This window comes from Leucoraja erinacea, unplaced genomic scaffold (genome assembly GCF_028641065.1).
Source record: "Leucoraja erinacea ecotype New England unplaced genomic scaffold, Leri_hhj_1 Leri_115S, whole genome shotgun sequence".
Taxonomy (NCBI): domain Eukaryota; kingdom Metazoa; phylum Chordata; class Chondrichthyes; order Rajiformes; family Rajidae; genus Leucoraja; species Leucoraja erinaceus.
The window spans coordinates 108,706-129,208 of NW_026575407.1; the positions used below are offsets into that span (position 1 = coordinate 108,706).

At 55.2% G+C, this 20,503-nt stretch overlaps 2 protein-coding genes across 5 annotated transcripts in view; one reads left to right on the top strand and one right to left on the bottom strand.

Annotated features, from left to right (window-relative positions):
- Nucleotides 1–2,426: 2,426 nt before the first annotated feature.
- LOC129715394 (speedy protein 1-A-like) lies at nt 2,427–13,797 on the bottom strand. Of its 4 annotated transcripts, none has more exons than XM_055665283.1 (6): nt 13,731–13,797; nt 10,147–10,395; nt 9,623–9,681; nt 9,250–9,335; nt 7,722–7,893; nt 2,427–3,636 (listed from the first exon to the last, which is right to left on the bottom strand). In XM_055665283.1, exons 2-6 carry the CDS (start codon nt 10,364–10,366, stop codon nt 3,334–3,336), a joined length of 840 nt encoding a protein of 279 aa, XP_055521258.1. In that variant the 5' UTR covers nt 10,367–10,395; nt 13,731–13,797; the 3' UTR covers nt 2,427–3,333. The 4 variants fall into 4 exon arrangements, with proteins under 4 accessions (XP_055521258.1, XP_055521259.1, XP_055521257.1 ...); XM_055665284.1 differs by lacking the exon at nt 13,731–13,797 and adding an exon at nt 13,524–13,707; XM_055665282.1 differs by lacking the exon at nt 13,731–13,797 and adding an exon at nt 13,520–13,707.
- Nucleotides 13,798–15,547: 1,750 nt separating this feature from the next.
- The window catches only part of syvn1 (synovial apoptosis inhibitor 1, synoviolin), a 57,939-nt gene continuing 52,983 nt past the window's right edge, over nt 15,548–20,503 (top strand). The window contains exon 1 of the mRNA XM_055665286.1: nt 15,548–15,677. The gene's annotated coding sequence lies outside the window, so the exon portion shown is untranslated. The remainder of the gene's footprint in view (nt 15,678–20,503) is intronic.

The window sequence follows — 20,503 nt, forward strand, 5'->3', positions numbered from 1 at the left end:
AGGAGGTGTCTGGTGAACTCACTGTGGTGGATGTTTAATGTGTGTTTATTGTGTGTTTTGTTATTTTATTATATGTACGACTGCAAGGCAACAAACTTTTGTTCAGACCGAAAGGTCTGAATGACAATAAAGGATTCTTTGACTTTGACCTTTGACAAGCACCCATAGTCAGGATTGATCTTGGGTCCCTGGTGCTACGAGGCAGCAGCTCTACCGCTGCGCCACCATGCTGCAACATACAGTCAACGAACCTACAAATCTTTGGGATGTGGGAGGAAACTGGACCACCCTGAGGAAACCAGCGTTCACAAATGGATGGATCGCATCCTGCAGCGGCAGTGAGCATGGCCACAAACTCAGTACTACTATGTCTGGCCTTCAGTCAGAGTATTGAATACAGTTCGGAGGCCATGTTACAGTTGTACAAAGCGTTGGTGAGTCCACATGCAGAGTATTGCAGATCACCCTGTTATAGGAAACATTGTTAAGGTGGAGAGGGTGCAGAGAATGTTTTTTGCTGTGGGTGGGTGCAGCGGTGGAGTTGGGTTCTGAGACCTGGGTTCAATCCCGACCACCGATACTGTTGAAGGAGATTATATGCAATCCCGTGACAGCGTGGATTTTGCCCACTTACTCCAAAGACACACAGGTTTGTAGATTAATAATTGGGTTCAGTAAAGATTTTAAATTGTCCCTAGTGTGTGTAAGATAGTGCTAGTGAACGGGAATCGCTGAATGAAATGGTGGGCTGATGGGCCAGTTTCTGCTAAACAAAGAAGATTTACAGGGAGACAAAAATGCTGGAGAAACTCAGTGGGTGAGGCAGCATCTATGGAGCGAAGGAATAGGTGACGTTTCGGGTCGAGACCCTTGTTCAGACTGATTCCTGGGATGTACCAGACTGATTCCTGGGATGTCAAGACTTTCATATGAAGAAAGACTGGATAGACTCAGCTTGTACTCGCTAGAATTTAGAAGATTGAGGGGGGATCTTATAGAAACTTACAAAATTCTTAAGGGGTTGGACAGGCTAGATGCAGGAAGATTGTTCCCGATGTTGGGGAAGTCCAGAACAAGGGGTCACAGTTTAAGGATAAGGGGGAAATCTTTTAGGACCAAGATGAGGAAAACCTTTTTCACACAGAGTGGTGAATCTCTGGAATTCTCTCTCGCAGAAGGTAGTTGAGGCCACACAGTTCATTGGCTATATTTAAGAGGGAGTTAGATGTGGCCCTTGTGGCTAAAGGGATCAGGGGGTATGGAGAGAAGGCAGGTACAGGATACCGAGTTGGATGATCAGCCATGATCATATTGAATGGTGGTACAGGCTCGAAGGGCCGAATGGCCTACTCCTGCACCTATTTTCTATGACACCTATTTATTCCTTCGCTCCATAGATGCTGCCTCACCCGCTGAGTTTCTCCAGCATTTTTGTCTACCTTCGATTTTTCCAGCATCTGCAGTTCCTGCTTAAACAAAAGAAGATTCACAAGGATGTAAGCAGAGCTGGCGGACTTTATGGAGCTACAGGGAGAGATTGGGCAGGCTAGGACTTTATTGCTTGGAGCGCAGGTGGATGAGGGGTGATATTATAGAGGTGTACAAGATCATGACTGGAATAGATACCACTAGTTTATCTACTTCAACCACCGCCCCCAGCAGTGTTCCAGGCACCCACCACCCTGCGTAAAAACGTGCCCCGCATATCATCTTGAAACTTTGCCTCTCTCACCTTAAAACTACAGCTTCTAGGCTTTGATTTTTCTATCCTGGGGGAAAAGACCGTCTAACCTGCTACACGTCCAGTACTTTAGTCAGATGGTGGTGAATCTGTGGAACGCTCTGCCACAGAAGGCTGTGGAGGTCAAGTCAATGGATAGTTTTAAGGCAGAGATGGATAGATTCTTGATTAGTACAGGCGTCAGGGGTTATGGGGAGAAGGCAGGAGAATGGGGTTAGGAGGGAGAGATAGATCAGCCATGATTGAATGGCGGAGTAGACTCGATGGGCCAGGTGGCCTAATTCTGCCCCTATCACTTATGACCTTAATTCTGGTTGACAATAGACAATAGGTACAGGAGTAGGCCATTCGGCCCTTCGAGTCCCAATCAATCTCCTCACCTGGTGTGAGTGAACCCCAGGTAGACAAAAATGCTGGAGAAACTCAGCGGCTGAGGCAGCATCTATGGAGCGAAGGAAATAGACAACGTTTCGGGCCGAAACCCTTCTTCAGACTGAGTGAACCCCATGCAGGTGTGGTTTTACTTAGGGACATTCGACTGGAGCAAAACACAAAGTGCTGGAGGAACTCGGCAGGTCAGGCAGCGTCTCCGGAGGGAATGGACAGCGACGATTCTGGTCGGGACCCTTCAGCTCATTCTCCTTTGTCTTAACCCCCGATCGATGATGAACTGAGAGCTGGCTGCTCACAAGACGCCCACACATTCATGTTGCAATCTTTATTCTATACATTATATATTTTCATTTCCACTGCAATAAATAGACATACAATTGCAAACAAATGCCTCTTAACATTTGAGTGTAACAAGTTTCAATAGCAACAACTCCCTTCCCCGTCTGTCTGTTAAACACAGCGATTGGGAGGAAGAGGGGGAAAAAAACCATAAAGTGCGTCGGGTCACAAAATGCCGAGTTGATTTTAAGGTAGATTTTAAGGCACCCGTCAATAGGAGCCAACATTAGGTGGACATGTTAAATAAACCGCTTGACAAATTCCACCTGGTGTGTTCCTGATCGCTGCCTGATGCAGGAGCAACGCACTTCGATGCTAACGCAGTCACCAACCACACTACCTTGGTAACGGCCACGTCCCTTCCCAAAACATTACAGCCCCCACATGGTAGCACCAACAGCGACCAAAACTCTGGAGGCAAGCACAGAGCTCAAAGCCCCAGTCACCAATAAACACAGACTACACTGCAGAGGTGGGTGGTTTGAGAGTGCAGTGAGGTGGACACAAGCCAGAGACAATGCCCGCCAGATCTCAACTGAAACTGGAGGAACCAGTGCAATGCTCGACAAGACAACAGCTAGCTTGCTCACCGACTCCAGCAATCCTGAATTCTGGCAAAACTCAACTAGGGGGAAAAAAAAACCTACAGGAAAGTAGTCAGTAAATTTACCCGTGAGTATTAGGTCTGTGATCTAGCGTTAGTCAGGAAAGGACAGACACTGGTATACATTGTTGTCCACAAATGCCGTCAGCTAGAACAGTCATTCCCCAACTAGAGAACATCACCAAGTTTGTGTCGAGGCAGCTTTCAACTTGAAGCCTCTTTGGCGTCAAGGTCTCCGTTAAGACTCCTCCCTCATTCAAACGCCTACTGGAGTCGTACCTTCTCTGTCGTGGTCTATCAACATGGCCGGAGACAGGATGAAGAGATCTTGGGGCCAGTCGTTGTCGAACAAGGGCAGGTTTTCTGGGGAGGACGAGGAGTCCAGATCAAGTCCCAGGAAGCAGCGGGTGCGGGTGCAGAGGGTGCAGAAGGGGGGCGTACCGTTGGGCCCCGGTGGAGAAGGCACCATCTCTTTCTGCAGGTAACTCCGAGTGGCACCACTGTGGTGGGCAGGGCGATCCCGGTGCCAGGTGTAGTGAGAAGGGATTGCGGCAATCACCTGAAATAAATCACTTTAGAATCAGATCGCAGAACAGCACGGATGGAAAAACTTCATTGGACTTGATATCATCATCGGCAGTCACCCGAAACGAGTACGACTGTTCTCTCATGGAGGTCACCTGTGCGTGAATTTGTTTAACGTGGGGAGACTGGTGCACAGACAGCCACCCCACGGTCCTCGACAAAGTAACACTAGCAAATTTGCAGATGACACAAAGCTGGGTGGCAGTGTGAACTGTGAGGAGGATGCTATGAGAAGGTGTTCAAGAAAGAACTGCAGATGCTGGAAAATCGAAGGTACACAAAATTGCTGGAGAAACTCAGCGGGTGCAGCAGCATCTATGGAGCGAAGGAAATAGGCAACGTTTCAGGCCGAAACCCTTCTTCAGCCATGATGCTATGAGAATGCAGGGTGACTTGGACAGGTTGGGGGAGTGGGCAGATGCATGGCAGATGAAGTTTATTGCGGATAAATGTGAGGTTATCCACTTTGATAACAAAAACAGGCAGATTACTATCTAAATGGCGTCAAGTTGGGAAAAGGAGAAGTACAACGGGATCTGGGGGTCCTTGTTCATCAGTCTATGAAAGTAAGCATGCAGGTACAGCAGGCAGTGAAGAAAGCGAATGGCATGTTCGCTTTTATTACAAGAGGAATCGAATATACGAGCAAAGAGGTCCTTCTGCAGTTGTACAGAGTCCTAGTGAAACCACACCTGGAGTATTACGTGCAGTTTTGGTCCCCTAATTTGAGGAAGGACATTCTTGCTATTGAGGGAGTGCAGCTTAGGTTTTCAAGGTTAATTCCCAGGATGGCAAGACTGTCATATGCTGAGAGAATGGAGCAGCTGGGCTTGTACACTCTGGAGTTTAGAAGGATGAGAGGAGATCTCCTTGAAACATAATATTGTTAAGGGTTTGGACACGCTAGAGGCAGGAAACATATTCCCGATGTTGGGGGAGTCCAGAACCAGGGGCCATAGTTTAAGAATAAGGGGTAAGCCAATTAGAACGGAGACGAGGACACACTTTTTCTCAGAGAGTTGTGAGTCTGTGGAATTCTCTGCCTCAGGAGGCAGGTTCTCTGGATACTTTCAAGAGAGCTAGATAGGACTCTTAAAGATTGCGGAGTCAGGGGATATGGGGAGAAGGCAGGAACAGGGTACTAATTTGGGATGATCAGCCATGATCACCTTGAATGGCGGTGCTGGCTCGAAGGGCCGAATGGCCTACTCCTGCACCTATTGTCTAGAAAGGGCCCCGATCCAAAATATCACCTATCCATTTTCTCCACATATGCTACCTAACCCATTGAGTTACTCCAGCACTATTTATTTTTATAAACCAACATCTAGCTCCTTGGTGAACAAAAAAGCTGGAGAAACTCAGCGGGTGAGGCAGCATCTATGGAGCAAAGGAATAGGCGACGTTTTGGGTCAAGTCTCGGCCCGAAACGTCACCTATTCCTTCGCTCCATAGACGCTGCCTCACATGCTGAGTTTCTCCAGCTTTTTTGTCTACCTTCGATTTTTCCCAGCATCTGCAGTTCCTTCTTAAACATTTCATCTACAGTTCCTTTGTGGCTACATCCGAAGGCTCACGACCCGAAATGTCACATCCATTTTCTCCAAAGATACTCCAGCACTGTGTCCTTATGTGTAAACTGGCATCTGCAGTTCTGTGTTGCGCCAGCCTCGAGCAAGAAAAACTCAAAGTGCTAGGGGAAGGCAGCAGGTCAGATTGAAGAAGGGTCCAACCAGAAACATTGTCTGTCCATTTCTCTCCATAGATGCTGCCCGACCTGCTGAGTTGCTCCAGCACTGTGTTGCTCCAGCACCCACAAATCTCTCCCTGCACGGGAGACCCGACCATTTCTTGTCGGGTCTCCGTTGTCGTTGGGGCTGCAATGAGGTGCGGCCGCCAACAGAAGAAGACCGGGGACTCTGGTGCCGACTCACCTCACCGTCGCGGAGCTGGCCGAGTCCAGAGCGGGTGGAGCGGTGGTGGAGCGCTGCTGCTGCTGCTGCTGCTGATGCGGAGGCTGCAACTGCGGGTCTGCGGACGGCAGCACCGGGAGCCTGCGGGTCCCTGGAGGGAGACCGCTTTTCAGGACTCCTGCAACGGCGACTTCTCCCGCCCGAGCTGCGGGGTCGAAGAGCTCCTGGAGCGGGGCCTTACAGCACCACCCCACGCGGCTTGGAATGGCCGCGGGACTCTGCGAGCGCACGCCGGGGGCTCTAACACCAAGACCCGGTGTGCGACCTCGCACCACCCGGCGTGGCTTTAATGGCCGCGGGACAATCGCCATCGCCAGCCGGGGGCTTTGACTTTGACTCTGACTCTGACATCGGGGGGGGAGAGTGCAGTGGAGAGATAAGTTTTTTTTTGGCCTTCCATCACTGCAATGTGATGGATGTTTATGTAAAATGTAAATTATGTTGTGTCTGGGGTCTATTTGTTTGTAATGTATGGCTGCAGAAACGGCATTTCGTTTGGACCTCAAGGGGTCCAAATGACAATTAAATTGACTCTCTCTCTCTCTGACTCTCTCTTGACTCTCTCTCTCTCTCTCTGTATTTAGCTCAGGATTCCACACCAGCGATGATAATCCGCTGCCTGCAATCAATGGGCTCGAGGGGCTACAAGCAATTGCACATAAGGTCATACGTGGTAGGAGTAGAATTAGGCCATTCAACCCATCAAGCCTACTCCGCCATTCAATCATGGCTGATTTATCTCTCCCTCCTAACCACATTCTCCCAATAACCCCTAACACCCGCACTAATCAAGAATCTATCCATCTCTGCCGTTAAAAATTAATTGGCCTCAACAGCCTTCTGTGGCAAAGAATTCCACAGATTCACCACCCTCCGACTAAAGAAATCCCTTTTCATCTCCTTCCTAAACGAATGTCTTTTCATTCTGAGTGTGACCTCTAGTCCCAGACTCTCCCACTAGTGGAAACATCCTCCCCACATCCACTCTATCCAAACCTTTCACTATTCTGTACGTTTCAATGAGGTCTCCCCCCCCCCCCACTCATTCTTCTAAACTCCAGTGAGTACAGGCCCAGCGCCGTCAAACGCTCATATGTTAACCCACTTATTCCTGGCATCATTCCTGTAAACCTCCTCTGGGAACTCTCCAGAGCTAGTCCATCCGAAGAAAGACTGGATAGACTCGGCTTGTACCCGCTAGAATTTAGAAGATTGAGGGGGGATCTTATAGAACCTTACAAAATTCTTAAGTGGTTGGACAGGCTAGATGCAGGAAGATTGTTCCCGATGTTGGGGAAGTCCAGGACAAGGGGTCACAGTTTAAGGATAAAGGGGAAATCCTTTAGGACCGAGATGAGATAAACATTTTTCACACAGAGAGTAGTAAATCTCTGGAACTCTCTGCCACAGAAGGTAGTTGAGGCCAGTTCATTGGCTATATTTAAGAGGGAGTTAGATGTGGCCCTTGTGGCTAAAGGGATCAGGGGGTATGGAGAGAAGGCAGGTACAGGATACTGAGTTGGATGATCAGCCTTGATCATAATGAATGGCGGTGCAGGCTCAAAGGGCCGAATGGCCTACTCCTGCACCTATTTTCTATGTTTCTATCCTTCCTCAGTTATGGTGTCCAAAACTGCTTACAATACTCCAAATGCGGCTTTATAGAGCCTCAGCATTACATCCCTGTTTTTTGTATTCTAGCCTTTATCTTGAAATAAATGCTGGCATTGCGTTTGCTTTCCTTACTACAGATTCGACCGGCAAATTAACTTTTTGGGAATCCTACACCAGCACTCCCAAGTCCCTTTGCACCCGATTTCTGGATTCTCTCCCCATTTAGAAAAAGACTGCGCCCTTAATCCTACCACCAAAATGCATCTCCACACTTTGCTACGTTGTATTCCATCTGCCACTTCTCTGCCCATTCTCCCGACCTGTCCAAGTCCTTCTGCAGGGTCCCTGCTCTCTCTACACTACCTGCCCTTCCACCTATTTTCAGGTCGTCCACAAACCTGGCCATTGAGCCCTCAATCCCCTCAGCCGAATCATCAATTCATAACGGCTGCAGCGACCGTCATCAGCTCACCTGCTCGCAGCAGTGACGGCTCACGGCTGCCCTGTAGTTCATCTGAGCCCAAAGGTCGAGCCGGAGTTTGAGGAAATTCGGGACCAGCTTCCGCCAGTTCTCGCCGAGCGCCCACGGGAAGATTTCGTACTTGTACTGCTCCTCATCCTCTTCCATGTCGTTCGCCAGGTACCTGCGGGAGAGAGCGGATTACAACGGGCTGCTGACGTTTCAGAGGGGCACATGTTCATAGGTTCTAGGAGCAGAATTAGGTCACTGAACAAGTGAGTAAAGGGCCTGTCCACTTGGGCGACCTAATCCGCGACTTATAGTCGCAGCATGGTCGACACGAGGTCGTAGGAGGTGTTCGTAACTCTCCTTCATGCTCGAGAGTGGTGTCCTCGTCCTCAAGGCCTCAGCTAGGTCACGGCGTTTTTTTCAAAGTTAAAAAATGCCCGCAGTAAAAAAAGGTCGCCATGGGAAAAATCGACACGTTTTTTTACTCGTAGGTTTAGTCGTAGTAGGTTGTAGTAGATCAGCATGTTAGTCGAAGGTAATCGAGGGTAGTCGCAGATAGTCTTCATCATTGTCGAAGGGATCGAAGGAGGTCGTCTTCACTCTCCACTATTCGGTGTCCAATTTTCCCCAAAGTTAGTTGCAGCTAGTCTTCAGGATAGTCGAAGGAGGTTTTCTACATAGTTGAAGGAGGTCTTCAACATGACTTTTTTAAAACTCTTCTAAACTCGCCAATTAGGCCGCCCAAGTGGGTGAATACTTTATTGTCAGGTCACAGTGAGATTCTTTGTTTTACATACCCGATGTATGCAGAGTCACTACATAAACGACGTTGACAAAGTATCCTGCAGCCAGACCCCCCCCCCACGTTAGGTCCTCCTTTGTTTCCCCCCCACGGCAGATCAACCACACCGACCCATCACGTCTACTCCGCCATTCAACAATGGCTGATCTATCTCTCCCTCTCAATCCCATTCTCCTGCCTCCTCCCCATAACCCCCGACACCCTTATTAATCAACATTCTGTCAATCTCCACCTTAAAAAAAATTTCCATTGACTCGGTCTCGACCCGAAACGTCACCCATTCCGTTTCTCCAGAGGTGCTGCCTGTCCCGCTGAGTTACTCCCGCATTTTGTGTCTATCTTTGGTTTGAAGCAGCATCTGCATTTCCTCCCTGCACCAAGGTTTAAATGCTCAAAAATTATATTTGAGTTTGACTTGATGAATGAATAAGTTTATGGCCAAGTATTCAAATACAAGGAATTTGCCTTGGTGCTCTGCCCGCAAGTGACATAGTGACAGTTAGGAATGACACATAAAACATTAAACATTAATAATAAAACACTATTGATTAAACATGTGAGGGGATTGTATTTATGTGCAGTATTATCAGATTGGATAGCAAGCAAAACAAAGCTTTTCTCTGTACCTCGTTGCAATTGCCAATTATAAACCGGTCCCTAAAATGGCGGGCTTGCCTCTGCAATGGGAGCCGAGCTCCACCTGCCAGCGCTCACACATTGTGTACTTACAGTGCCACAAAGAAGTTCATCCTCGAGTATTCACTTGTGTGAAGGACTGCCCGTTTGAAGTAAGTCAGGACCATGGCCATCAAATACTGAAAGAGAACAGGGCTGTCAGATATTGAGTGCAGGAAAGAATTGCAGATGCTGGTTTAAATCAGACAGACACAAAATGCTGGAGTAACTCAGCGGGACAGGCAGCATCTCTGGAGAGAAGGAATGGGTGACGTTTCGGGTCTGAAGGGACAAAACGTCACCCATTCCTTCTCTCCAGAGATGCTGCCTGTCCCGCTGGGTTACTCCAACATTTTGTGTCCATCTTCGGCCAGAACTGACCTCTTCCCTATATTCTTAATGAACTATTAGATTTACTAACAATTACCTTGTCTGCAATTCTACAGCAACTGTCCATCCACAGGAAGTCCTGAATCACCTCATCATCTGCAAGTGACAGCGGTGTGGTTAGAGTACAACAGTAATCGCTGATCAACAGAGATTTGAAGCAGAACATTAAACCTGTTAGATGACCCACGGGGAACATCAATCAACACCAACCTCCGAGTGCCAGACTTCAGAAGAGTAAGAATCCAGCGCAGCAAACACCAATGTGCGGGATGGTGACACAGCGGTAGAGTTGCTGCCTTACGGAGCCAGGTGCTGTCTGTACGGAGTTTGTACATTCTCCCAGTGACCTACATGGGTTTTCCCCAAAGACTCCTTGGTTTCCCTCCCCACACTCCAAAGACGTACAGGTTTGTAGGTTAATTGTCCCTAGTGTGTGTAGGGTCGTGTCAATGTGCAGGGATCGCTGGTCAGTGTGGACTCGGTGGGATGAAGGGCCTGTTTCCGCGCTGTATCTCTAAACTAAACTAAAATTGAGAGGAATAAGGAATTGACCCAACATACCAAGCAGCTTAAGGAAGGCGTCCAACTCTTGGTGTTTTATTACAAACGGAGGCTCTTTTGAGAGTTTTGACATCTTGCTGCCTTCCCCTTCACCCCTCTCGTGCAACCTCTGCTTCCGAGGCACCAAATCCCGGCTCTGACGCGACAATTTCGAAACACCTGGCTTCACCTGGATGGTGACCGAGGAGTGATTCTGTGCGCGGGTCTGGTGGTGCCTCATGATGGTAAACGAAAGCAGTCAGGGGTGGTCTGTGAGGAAGAGAAGCGACATCATGTCACGATTGCAGTTCTCGAGCCAGAGCGATACAGTGTGGAAACAGGCCCTTCGGCCCAACATGCCCCAGCTACACTAGTCCCATCCGCCCGCGTTTGGTCCATATCCCTCCAAACCTGTCCAACTGCTTCTTGAACATTGGGATAGTCCCAGCTTCAACTACCGTCTCTGGCAGCTCGTTCCATACACTAATCACCCTTTGTGTGAAAAGGTTACCCCCTCAGATTCCTATTAAATCTTTTCCCCTTCACCTTAAACCTATGTCCTCTGGTCCCCGATTCACCTACTCTGGGCATCTCCCCGATCTATACCTCTCATGATTTTGATACATCTCAATAAGATCACCCCTCATCCTCCTGCGCTCCAGGGAATAGAGTTCCTTCCTACTCAACCTCTCCCTGTAGCTCAGACCCTGTAGTTTCCAGCTTGACAACATCTTTAAACACAATACTCTGAATGCCGTCTCACCACCGTCTTATACAACGGCAACATGACCTCCCAACTTCCATACTCAATACTCTGACTGATGAAGGCCAAGAACCAGGCACCCGCAATCCTATATCAATCTGCTCTACAACATTCCCTAGAGGCCTACCATTCACTGTGTAGGTCCTGCCCATGTTAGACTTCTCAAAATGCAATACCTCACATTTCGCTATTAAATTCCATCAACCACTCCTCAGCCCACCTGACAAATCGACCAATGTTTCACAACCAACTTTTCACTATCTGTAACTCAGCTACAGTTACAGCTCCTTCGTTCAGCAAAGCAAAGTGTAGACTATGTGGAAAGTACCAAGCGTTGGAGGAATTCAGTGGGTTAGGCAGCATTTGTGGAGGGAATGAACAGACAAAAGTGAAATAGTACAGCTAGTCCATGGGAAGGAACTGCAGATGCTGGTTTAAACCGAAGATAGACAAAAAGCTGGAGTAACTCAGTGGATCAGAGCATCTCTGGAGCAAAGGCATAGGTTGGACCCTTCTTCAGACAGAGAGTCAGGGGGAAAAAAGGTATAACTCGTTATCAACTACCCCTCAGCCACAATTCCTTGATCATCGTCTGCTTTCCAGGTGCGGCAGAGGTTCACCTGCACCTCCTCCAATCTCATCTATTGCATCCACTGCTCTAGGTGTCAGCTGCTCTACATCGGTGAGACGAAGCTTCGCCCAACACCTCCGCTCGGTTCTCAATGACCAAACTCAACCCCCCCCTCCCATTTCCAAATCCGACTTTCTGTCCTGGGCCTCCTCCATGCCAGAGTGAGGACCACCGTAAATTGGAGCAGCACCTCATATTTCGCTTGGGCAGTCTGCACCCCAGCGGTATGATCATTGACTTCTCTAATTTCAGGTAGTCCCTACTTTCCCCTCCCCTTCTCAGCTCACCCTCAGCCCACTGGCCCCTCCTCTTCCTTTCTTCTTCCCGCCCCCCCGACCCTCACATCAGTCTGAAGAAGGGTTTCGACCCGAAACTTCGCCCATTTCCTTCGCTCCACAGATGCTGCCTCACTCGCTGAGTTTCTCCAGTATTTTTGTCTACCTTCAATTTTCCAGCATCTGCAGTTCATTCATAAACATTTTGTCTGCTTTGATCTGTTCTTTTCACATCTTACATGCTCTTTGAACGCTTCAAAATCTCTAATTTCCCTTTCCCCCTGACTCTCAGTCTGAAGCAGAGTCCCGACCCGAAAAGTCACCCATTCCTTCTCTCCAGAGATACTGCCTGACCCGCTGAGTTACTGCGGCATTTTGCGGTTGTTTTCGGTGTAAAACAGCATTTGCAGTTCCTTCCTGTTGGACAGGCTGGATGCAGGAAGATTGTTCCCGATGTTAAGGAAGTCCAGGACACGGGGTCACAGCTTAAGGATAAGGGGGGGAAATCCTTTAAAACCGAGATGAGAAGAACTTTTTTCACACAGAGAGTGGTGAATCTCTGGAACTCTCTGCCACAGAGGGTAGTTGAGGCCAGTTCATTGGCTATATTTAAGAGGGAGTTAGATGTGGCCCTTGTGGCTAAGGGGATCAGGGGGTATGGAGAGAAGGCAGGTACGGGATACTGAGTTGGATGATCAGCCATGATCACATTGAATGGCGGTGCAGGCTTGAAGGGCCGAATGGCCTACTCCTGCACCTAATTTCTATGTTTCTATGTTTTCTACACAGCGAAGGAAGTTTTTCACTGTAGGGGGAGAAAGTTGGAAAAGAGAGGCGGGGGTGCCTGGTAAGTGATAGGTGGATACAGGAAAGGTGGGATAGATTGTAGATGGGTGGAGTAAGGGACAAAACTGGAGTCAAAAGGGCGGCAGATAAAACGTAATTGATAAACGCCAGATAAATGTAAAGTCATAGGGAGTGACATAAATGGAAGGGGAGCAGGGCAGGGGGGGGGAAATAGGGGCACGATAATGGGAAAATTGCCGGCACAAATGAGAGGGAAGGGAACAAAAGGCAGAGGATAGGAAGAGTATGTGTAAGAAGGAACTGCAGATGCTGGAAAATCAAAGGTAGACAAAAAATGCTGGATAAACACAGCGGGCGAGGCAGCATCTATGGAGCGAAGGAAATAGGCAACGTTTCGGGTCAAAACAAGAGGAAGCAGGATTCTACTCAGTTGAAGGATTTTGTACACCTCTATAAGATCGCCCCTCATCCTCCTGCGCTCCAAGGAATAGAGACCCAGCTCAACCTCTCCCTGTAGCTCACACCCTCTAGTCCTGGCTACATCCTCGTAAATCCTAGTCTGAAGAAGGGTCCCCCCCCCCCCCCTATTCCTTCTCTCCAGACGTGCTGCCTGTCCCTCTGAGTTACTCCAGCTTTTAAATCAGCACCTGTAAGTGTAAATCTTGCCCCGGTCCACACTCAACCCTTGCAAGATTTTGCAGCATCTGGTGCATTTTTTTGCTTTGGGTGGAAATGGGACAAAGCTGCTTTCTTTCTCCCTCTCTCTCTGTCTGTCTCACTCAGAAATGTTAGAAATGTTTGAATGCTGCACTGACTGGCTGACATTTTAAATTTCGTTGTACATGGTTCATGTTACAATGACAATAAAGAAACTATTCTATTCTATTCTATTCTATTCTATTCTATTCACTCACTCACTCACTGTGAGGAAGGTGCAGTGGGACCCACACAGTCCCCACACAAGGTATGAGCACCTCCACCCCGCATCCCACAGCATCAGCACCCATTCCCCTTCCCTTCCCTCCTCATTGTCCATCCTCCATCAATGCCCCCTGGCTCGGCTTGGCTTGTAGGCCGCGGGCGGGCGGGCTGGACGCCCTCATCGCCATCAGCTGACGGCCGCTCTCACCTGAAGGAGGGGAAGGCGGGAGGCACGTGCCGCACCTGGACCCTTTCCCCCCCCCCTCCCCCCCCCCCCCCCCTTAATACTGGCTGCGTCACAGCCCCCCCCCCTCCCGCGCCCCGCCCCCTGACGTCATCGCCCCGCCTCCATGCCCACCACTCACGCGTCACCGCCCCCCCTAACCACGCCCCCTAACAGGACGGCCCGCCCCTATTTTACGTCATCGCCCCGCCTCCACGCCCACCACTCACGCGTCACCGCCCCTAACCACGCCCCCTAGAGGACGCCCCCCCCGCCCCTACTTTGACGTCACCACCCTCATACTCTACGCCCCGCCTCTACGTTCACACCGTCCCCTAACACACGCCCTCTAGGAGGGCGCCCCGCCCCTACTTATACGTCATCGCCCCGCCTCTACGTCCACCACTCACGCGTCACCGCCCCTAAACCCGCCCCCTAGTAGGGCGCCCCGCCCCTGCTATACGTCACCGCCCTTATACGTCAACGCCCCGCCTCTATGTCCACCGTCACTCCTCTAGGAGGGCGTCACCGCCCCTACAGGAGGGTCGCCCCGCCCCGTACTCGTACGTGTCATCGCCCCGCCCCCACGCCTCTACGCCCCTGTTACGTCATCGCCCCGCCTCCCACACTCACGCGTCACCGCCCCTAAACCCGCCCCTACTCATACGTCACCGCCCTTATACGTCATCGCCCCGCCTCCACGTCCACCGCTCAAGCGTCCCGCCCCCCAGGAGGGCGCCCCGCCCCCTACTCGTACGTCATCGCCCCGCCCCCACGCCTCTACGTCGCGCTGCTCCTCCTCGTCCCCCACGTCTTCAGTCTCTCCAGAATTTTTGTCCGCCCATTTCCTCCCCGCCCTCACGTCACGGACCCAGCCCTCGCCCCCCCCAATAGGGCGCCCCCCCCCGCCATCGCCTCCCCTGCGTCACCGCCCCAACGACCCCTTTACGCCCTCACGCTCGCCCCCACCCCTTTACGTCAGCTCCCGCCCAGCCAGCCAGCCAGCCCCGCCTTCACTCCGGCGCCCAGCCCCGCCCCTCCCACGCCACGCGTAACCCCCTTCCCCCCGCCAACCCAACCCGTGGGCCTTGGCGTGGCGTCGTTGCCTAGGAAACCGGCCTGGGGCGAATGCCCTGATTATTTGTTCGTATTAAAAAAAATAGTGTCGTTTGCAACGTTTTTTATTTGTTGTTTAGTTGTATTTTGGGGGCGGGGGGAGGGTTGAAGGGGTGTTAATGTTGTTCTGAAAGCAACGAGGTGTGATCGGATTGGTCCAAGTACTCACACGTCCGCGGCTGCTGATTGGTGGGGAGACCACGTGGGGACGGGACGGGGCGGCATTGATTGGTCGGTCCGGCCGCCGCAGGGGTGGCTGCCGATTGGTGGGGCGGCCGAGAGGGTTGTCGTTGATTGGCCGGCCTGGCACGGGGCGGCGGTGATTGGCCGGGGCTGGAGACGGAATGCTGATCGCTGGGGAGCCCACGTGGGGTACTGAGCGGCGTTGATTGGCCGGGCAGGGTGGGGGGCGGCGGTGATTGGCCGGGCACGGGTCGGCGGTGATTGGCCGGGGCTGGAGACGGATGCTGATTGGTGGGGAGCCCACGTGGGGTACTGAGCGGCGTTGATTGGCCGGGACAACCGGGGGGGCGGCTTTGATTGGCGGAGACTGCCGATGCACGGAGCGGCGGTGATTGGCCGGGGCTAGAGACGGATGCTGATTGGTGGGGTCCGGCGGGGCGGGGCGGCGTTGATTGGCCCGGCCGGCCTGTGGGCGGGGCTGGCGGGGGTGGGGGGAGGGGGAGGGGAGGAGCCGGCGGACAGAGGCGGCGCCGCCAATGGGCAGAGGCCACGGGCTCGCTTGTGGGGAGTTGTGGCGCAAACGTTGGAGGGGGTTTGCGGGGAGGAAGAGGAGGCGGGTCGGCCCGAGAGGAGGTAACGTCGCGGCTGTCGGGAGGGGTGGGGTGGCGGGGGCAAGGCGAAGCCCCTACAACTCGGGGGTGAGGAGGTGAGGGAGGGAGAGGAGAGGGGAGAGGAGGAGGGGGTAAGAGAGGGGGGTTGAGAGGGAGGTGAGAGGAGGAGGGGGGTGAGGGGTGAGAGGAGGAGGGGGGTGAGAGGAGGAGGAGGGGGGTGAGGGGAGGAGGAGAGGAGGAGGAGGAGGGGGGTGAGAGGAGGAGAGGGAGGAGGGGAGCGAGGGGGGAGGAAGAGGGGGGGGAGAGGAGGGGGGGAGAGGTGGGGAGGAGGGAGGAGGAGGAGGGGAGAGAGAGGATGAGAGGGAGGAGGGGAGGAGAGGGTGGGAGAGAGAGGAGGAGGGGGTGAGGGGAGGGGAGGAGGAGGAGAGAGGAGGGGGTGAGAGGAGGAGGAGAGAGGTGGAGGTGAGAGGAGGGGAGGGGAGGTGAGAGGAGGAGGAGGGGGGAGAGGAGGAGGGGAGGGTCGGAGAGGAGGAGAGGGTGGGGGAGGGGGTGAGAGAGGATGGGGGTGAGAGGAGGAGGGGGGGAGAGGAGGAGAGGGGGTGAGAGGGGGAGGGAGGTGGAGGAGAGGGGAGGGGGTGAGAGGAGGAGGAGGTGGGAGGAGGGAGAGGAGGGGGGGAGGATGGGAGGGAGAGGTGGGGAGAGGGGGAGTGAATGAGGAGAGTGAGGAGGGAGGGAGAGGGGGGAGAGGGGGGGGGGAGGGGAGGAGAGGGTGGGGAGGAGGGAGGGGGGAGTGGGGAGGGGGGAGGGAGGGAGGAGGTGAGAGGAGGAGGGGGAGGAGAGGAGGAGGAGGAGGTTCGGAGGAGGAGGAGGAAGGGGGTGAGAGGTGGGAGGAGGGGGTGAGAGGAGGAGGAGGGGGGTGAAGGAGGGAGGAGGGAGGGGAGGAGGGAGGAGGAGGAGGAGGGGGAGGAGGGGAGGGATGGGGAGGAGGGGGTGAGAGGAGGAGGGGGGGTGAGGAGGAGGAGGGGGGGAGGGGGTGAGAAGGGGGAGGGGAGAGGGAGAAGGGGGAGGGGGGAGGAGGGGGTGGGGAGGAGGGAGGGAGGGGTGGGGAGGAGGAGGAGGGGGGTGAGGAGAGGGTGGGGAGGGAGGGGGGAGGAGGGGGGGGGGAGGAGGAGGAGGGGGGGGGGAGAGGAGAAGAGAGGGGGAGGGGTGAGAGGGAGGGAGGAGAGGGGGAGGAGGAGGGGGTGAGAGAACCGGGGAGGGTGAGAGGAGGGAGGGGGGGGGGAGGAGGAGGAGAGTGAGGGTGAGGAGGATGGAGAGGAGGGGGGTGGGGAGAGGGAGGGGGAGGGGAGAGGAGGGTGGGGAGAGGAGGGGGGGGGGGGAGAGGGGAGGGGGTGAGAGGAGGGGGGGTGAGAGGAGGGGGTGAGAGGAGGAGGGAGGAGGGAGGGGAGAGGAGGAGAGGGGGGGGAGAGAGGGGGGGAGGGGGTGGGGGAGAGGAGGGAGAGGAGGTGAAGGGGGACGTAGAAGGAGGGAGAGAAGAAGGGGGGGGTGAAGAAAGGGGTGAGAGTTTGGAGAGGGGGAGGGAGGGAGGCTAGAGAGGGGGGGAGTAGGGTATGGGAAGGGAGAGGGAGGAGAGAGAGATTGAGAGGAGGGGGAGGAGGAGAGAGAGAGAGGGGGGGGGAGAGGGGGGAGAGGAGAGGGGGAGGGGGAGAGGGGGAGGGAAGGGAGAGAGAGAGAGAAGGAGGGAGGGAAGGGGGGGGGGGGGACCGTCTGTCCGGGGAGAGAGAGGGATTCCCAGGGAGGGAAACAATAGAGCCCCCTGACACACCGTGGAGGGGGGGGGGGGGGGGGGGGTGGGGGGGGGGACAAGTAAAAGGGACGGACGCCTCGACCGGAAGTGAGGGGTTGAAGCTGTCCCTTCCCTCTCTCTGGGGGGTTGGCGCAGCCGCCGGGGGAACCGATCAGGGGAGGGAGGTGGAGGGCGAAGGAGGGGGTGGGGAGTGGTGGAGGTGGAGGACTGGCGAGAGTGGGGGGAGAGGGTGGAAGAGGAAGGGGGGAGGGAGAGAGGGGGGGGGGGGGGAGATGGGGGGGGGAGAGGAGGAGAGAGAGGAAGAGGGGAGGGAGGGGTAGAAGAGAGGGGAGGGGGGTGGGGAGGGGAGAGAGAGGGGGGAGTAGGGCTGGGGGTGGGGAGGTGAAGTGGGGAGGGGAGAGAGGGGTGGGGTAGGGAGGAGGGGAAGAGAGAGGGGGGGGGGTAGTGAGGGAGAGAGAGGGGAGAGGGGGTGGTGGAGGTGGCAAGATGGACCTTGTGGGGTGGAGTGGGGGGGTGGAAGGGTAAGGGGGGAGGGGGAAGAGAGTGGTGGGGGGGGGGGGAGAGGGGAAGAGGGAGGAGGGGGTAGGGGGGAGAGGGGAGGGTGGGGGGAGGGGAAGAGAGAGGGGGTGGAGGGAGGGGAGAGGAGAGGGGAATGGTTAGAGGAGGGGAGAGAGGGGGGGGGAGGGGGAAGAGAGAGGGGGGGGGGGGGAGGGGAGGGGGAGGGGGTGGGGGTAGGGGAAGGAGGGAGAGCAGAGTGGGGGTGGGGGTAGGGGAAGAGAGAGAGGGAGGGGGAGAGAGAGAGAGGGGGGGGGGGGAAGAAGGGAGGGGGGAGGGGAAGAGGGAGGGGAGGGAGAGAGGGAGGGGAGGGGGGAGAGGGGGGGGGGGAGAGGGAGGGGGGGTGGGGAGGGAAAAGAGAGGGGAGGTGAGGAGGGGAAGAGAGGGGGTGGGGAGGGGAAGAGAGGGGGGGAGTAGAGAGAGGGGGGAGGACGAGAGAGGGAGAGGGAGGGAGGGAGGAGAGAGAGGGGGGTGGGGAGGGGAGAAGGGGAAGAGAGGAGAGGGGAGGAAGGGAGAAGAGGGAGAGGAGGGAAGAGAGGGGGAGAGGGGGGAGGGGGAGAGGGAGAGAGGGAGGGAGGGGGGAGGGGAAGAGAAGGGGTGGGGGGGGAGGAGAGGGAGGGGGAGGGGGGGGGAAGGGGAAGAGAGGGGGGGGGAGGGGTAGGGGGGGGAGAGGGGGAGGGAGGGGAAGAGAGGGGGGGGGCGGGGTAGGGGAGAGAGAGAGGGGGAGGGAGGGGGGAGAGGGATCAGAGGGAGGGGAAGAGAGAGGGGGGAGGGAGGGGGAAGAGAGAGGGGGTGGGGGAGGGGGAGGAGAGGGGGGTAGGGAAGGTAGGGGGAGGGAGAGGGGTGGGGAAGAGGGAGAGAGGAGTGGAGGGGAGGGAGAGGGGGAGGTGGAGGGGAGAGGGGGTGGGGGTTGGGGAGGGAGTGGAGGGGGAGAGGGGGGGAGGGAGAGGAGGGGAGGAGAGGGGGGAAGGGAGAGGGGGGAAGAGGGGAGAAGGAGAGGAGAGGGGGAGAGGGGGAGGGGAGGAGGGGGAGGGGAGAGGGAGAGGGAGAGGGAGGAGAGGGGGGAGGAGGAGGAGGAGGGAGGGGAGGGGAGGAGGGGGAGGGGGGAAGGGAGGGGAGAGGGGGGAGGCGGGCGGGGGGGAGAGGGGGGAGAGGGGAAGAAGAGGGGAGGCAGAGGGGGAGGGAGAGGGGAGAGAGGGGGAGGGGGGAGGGGGAGGGGAAGAGAGGGGGAGAGGGGAGGGGAAGAGAGGGGGGGTGGGGAGGGGGAGAGAGGGGGGTAGGAGAGGGAGAGGGAGAGCGGGGGAAGGGGGGGGAGGGGGAGGGGGGGAGGGAGAGAGGGAGGGGAGGAGGGGGGGGGGAGGGGAAGGGAGGGGACGGGGGGAGGGAGACAGAGATAGAGAGAGAGAGAGAAAGAGGGAGAGACAGGGGGGAGAGGGGGATGAGGGGAGAGAGAAAGATGGAGAGCGAGAGAGGAGGATGGGGAGAGAGAGAGAAGGGGACAGGGAGAAGGAGAGAGGGGGAGGGGAGAGAGAGGGTGGGGGTAGGGGAGAGAAAGGGAGGGGGGGGGGAGAGAGTGGGTGGGGGGGGGAAGAGAGGGGGGTAGAGGGAGGGGAAGAGAAGGGAGGGGTGAGGGGAGGGGAAGAGGGGGAGGGGGTGGGGAGAGGGAGAGAGGGGAGAGAGGGAGGGGAGAGGAGGAGGGGAGTAGGGTGGGGTAGGGAGGGAAGAGGGAGGGGAAGAGAGAGGGGGTGGGGGGTAGTGAGGGAAAGAGAGGGGCTGGTGGAGGGGAGGTCTGTCGCTTAACACGGTGTACAAGGGGGGCAGAGAGGGGGTGGTGAAGTGAGGGTACCGGGGCAGGGAGGAGAAGAGGGGTGTGGTGGTGAGGTCGGCCACTTAAGAGGGTGGACGAAGGGAGCAGAAGGATGGTGAAGAGGGACAAGGGAGAGAGAGGAGAGGGGGGGAGGGGAGGTGAGGAAGGGGGAGGGGGGAAGGGAGAGAAGGAGGGGAGCGAGAGGCGACGGTGTTGGGGGAGAGGCTAGGGTGTGGACGGGAGGAAGGGACGGAGGGAGAGGAGATAGGGTGGTGAGGGGGGGGGGGAGACTTGCTGCCTGTGTGGAGTTTGCTTGTTCTCCCTGTGTCTGTATGGGTCCATCCCGAGTGCTTTGTGTTCCTCCCACATCCCGGAGTGCCAGTGTGGGCGGGTAGATTGATTGGCCCTCTGTAAATTACCGCAACTGTTTTGGTAGTGGACGAATAAGTGGGCTAACAGAACTAATGTGAACGGCTGATCGATGGGCAAGTATGGACTCGGTGGGCCGAAGGGTCTGTTTCCATGCTGTATCTTTTCATGAAAACAATGATATTCCTGGTTCTATCCCCCTCTTGGACCAAAGGTCAACTGTGGGCTGGTCACGCCTTGCTCCAGTGCCTGAGAAGGTGGAGGGGTGGGTGAGTGAGAGGGAATAGAGAGCTGGCTGAGGGGTGGGAAG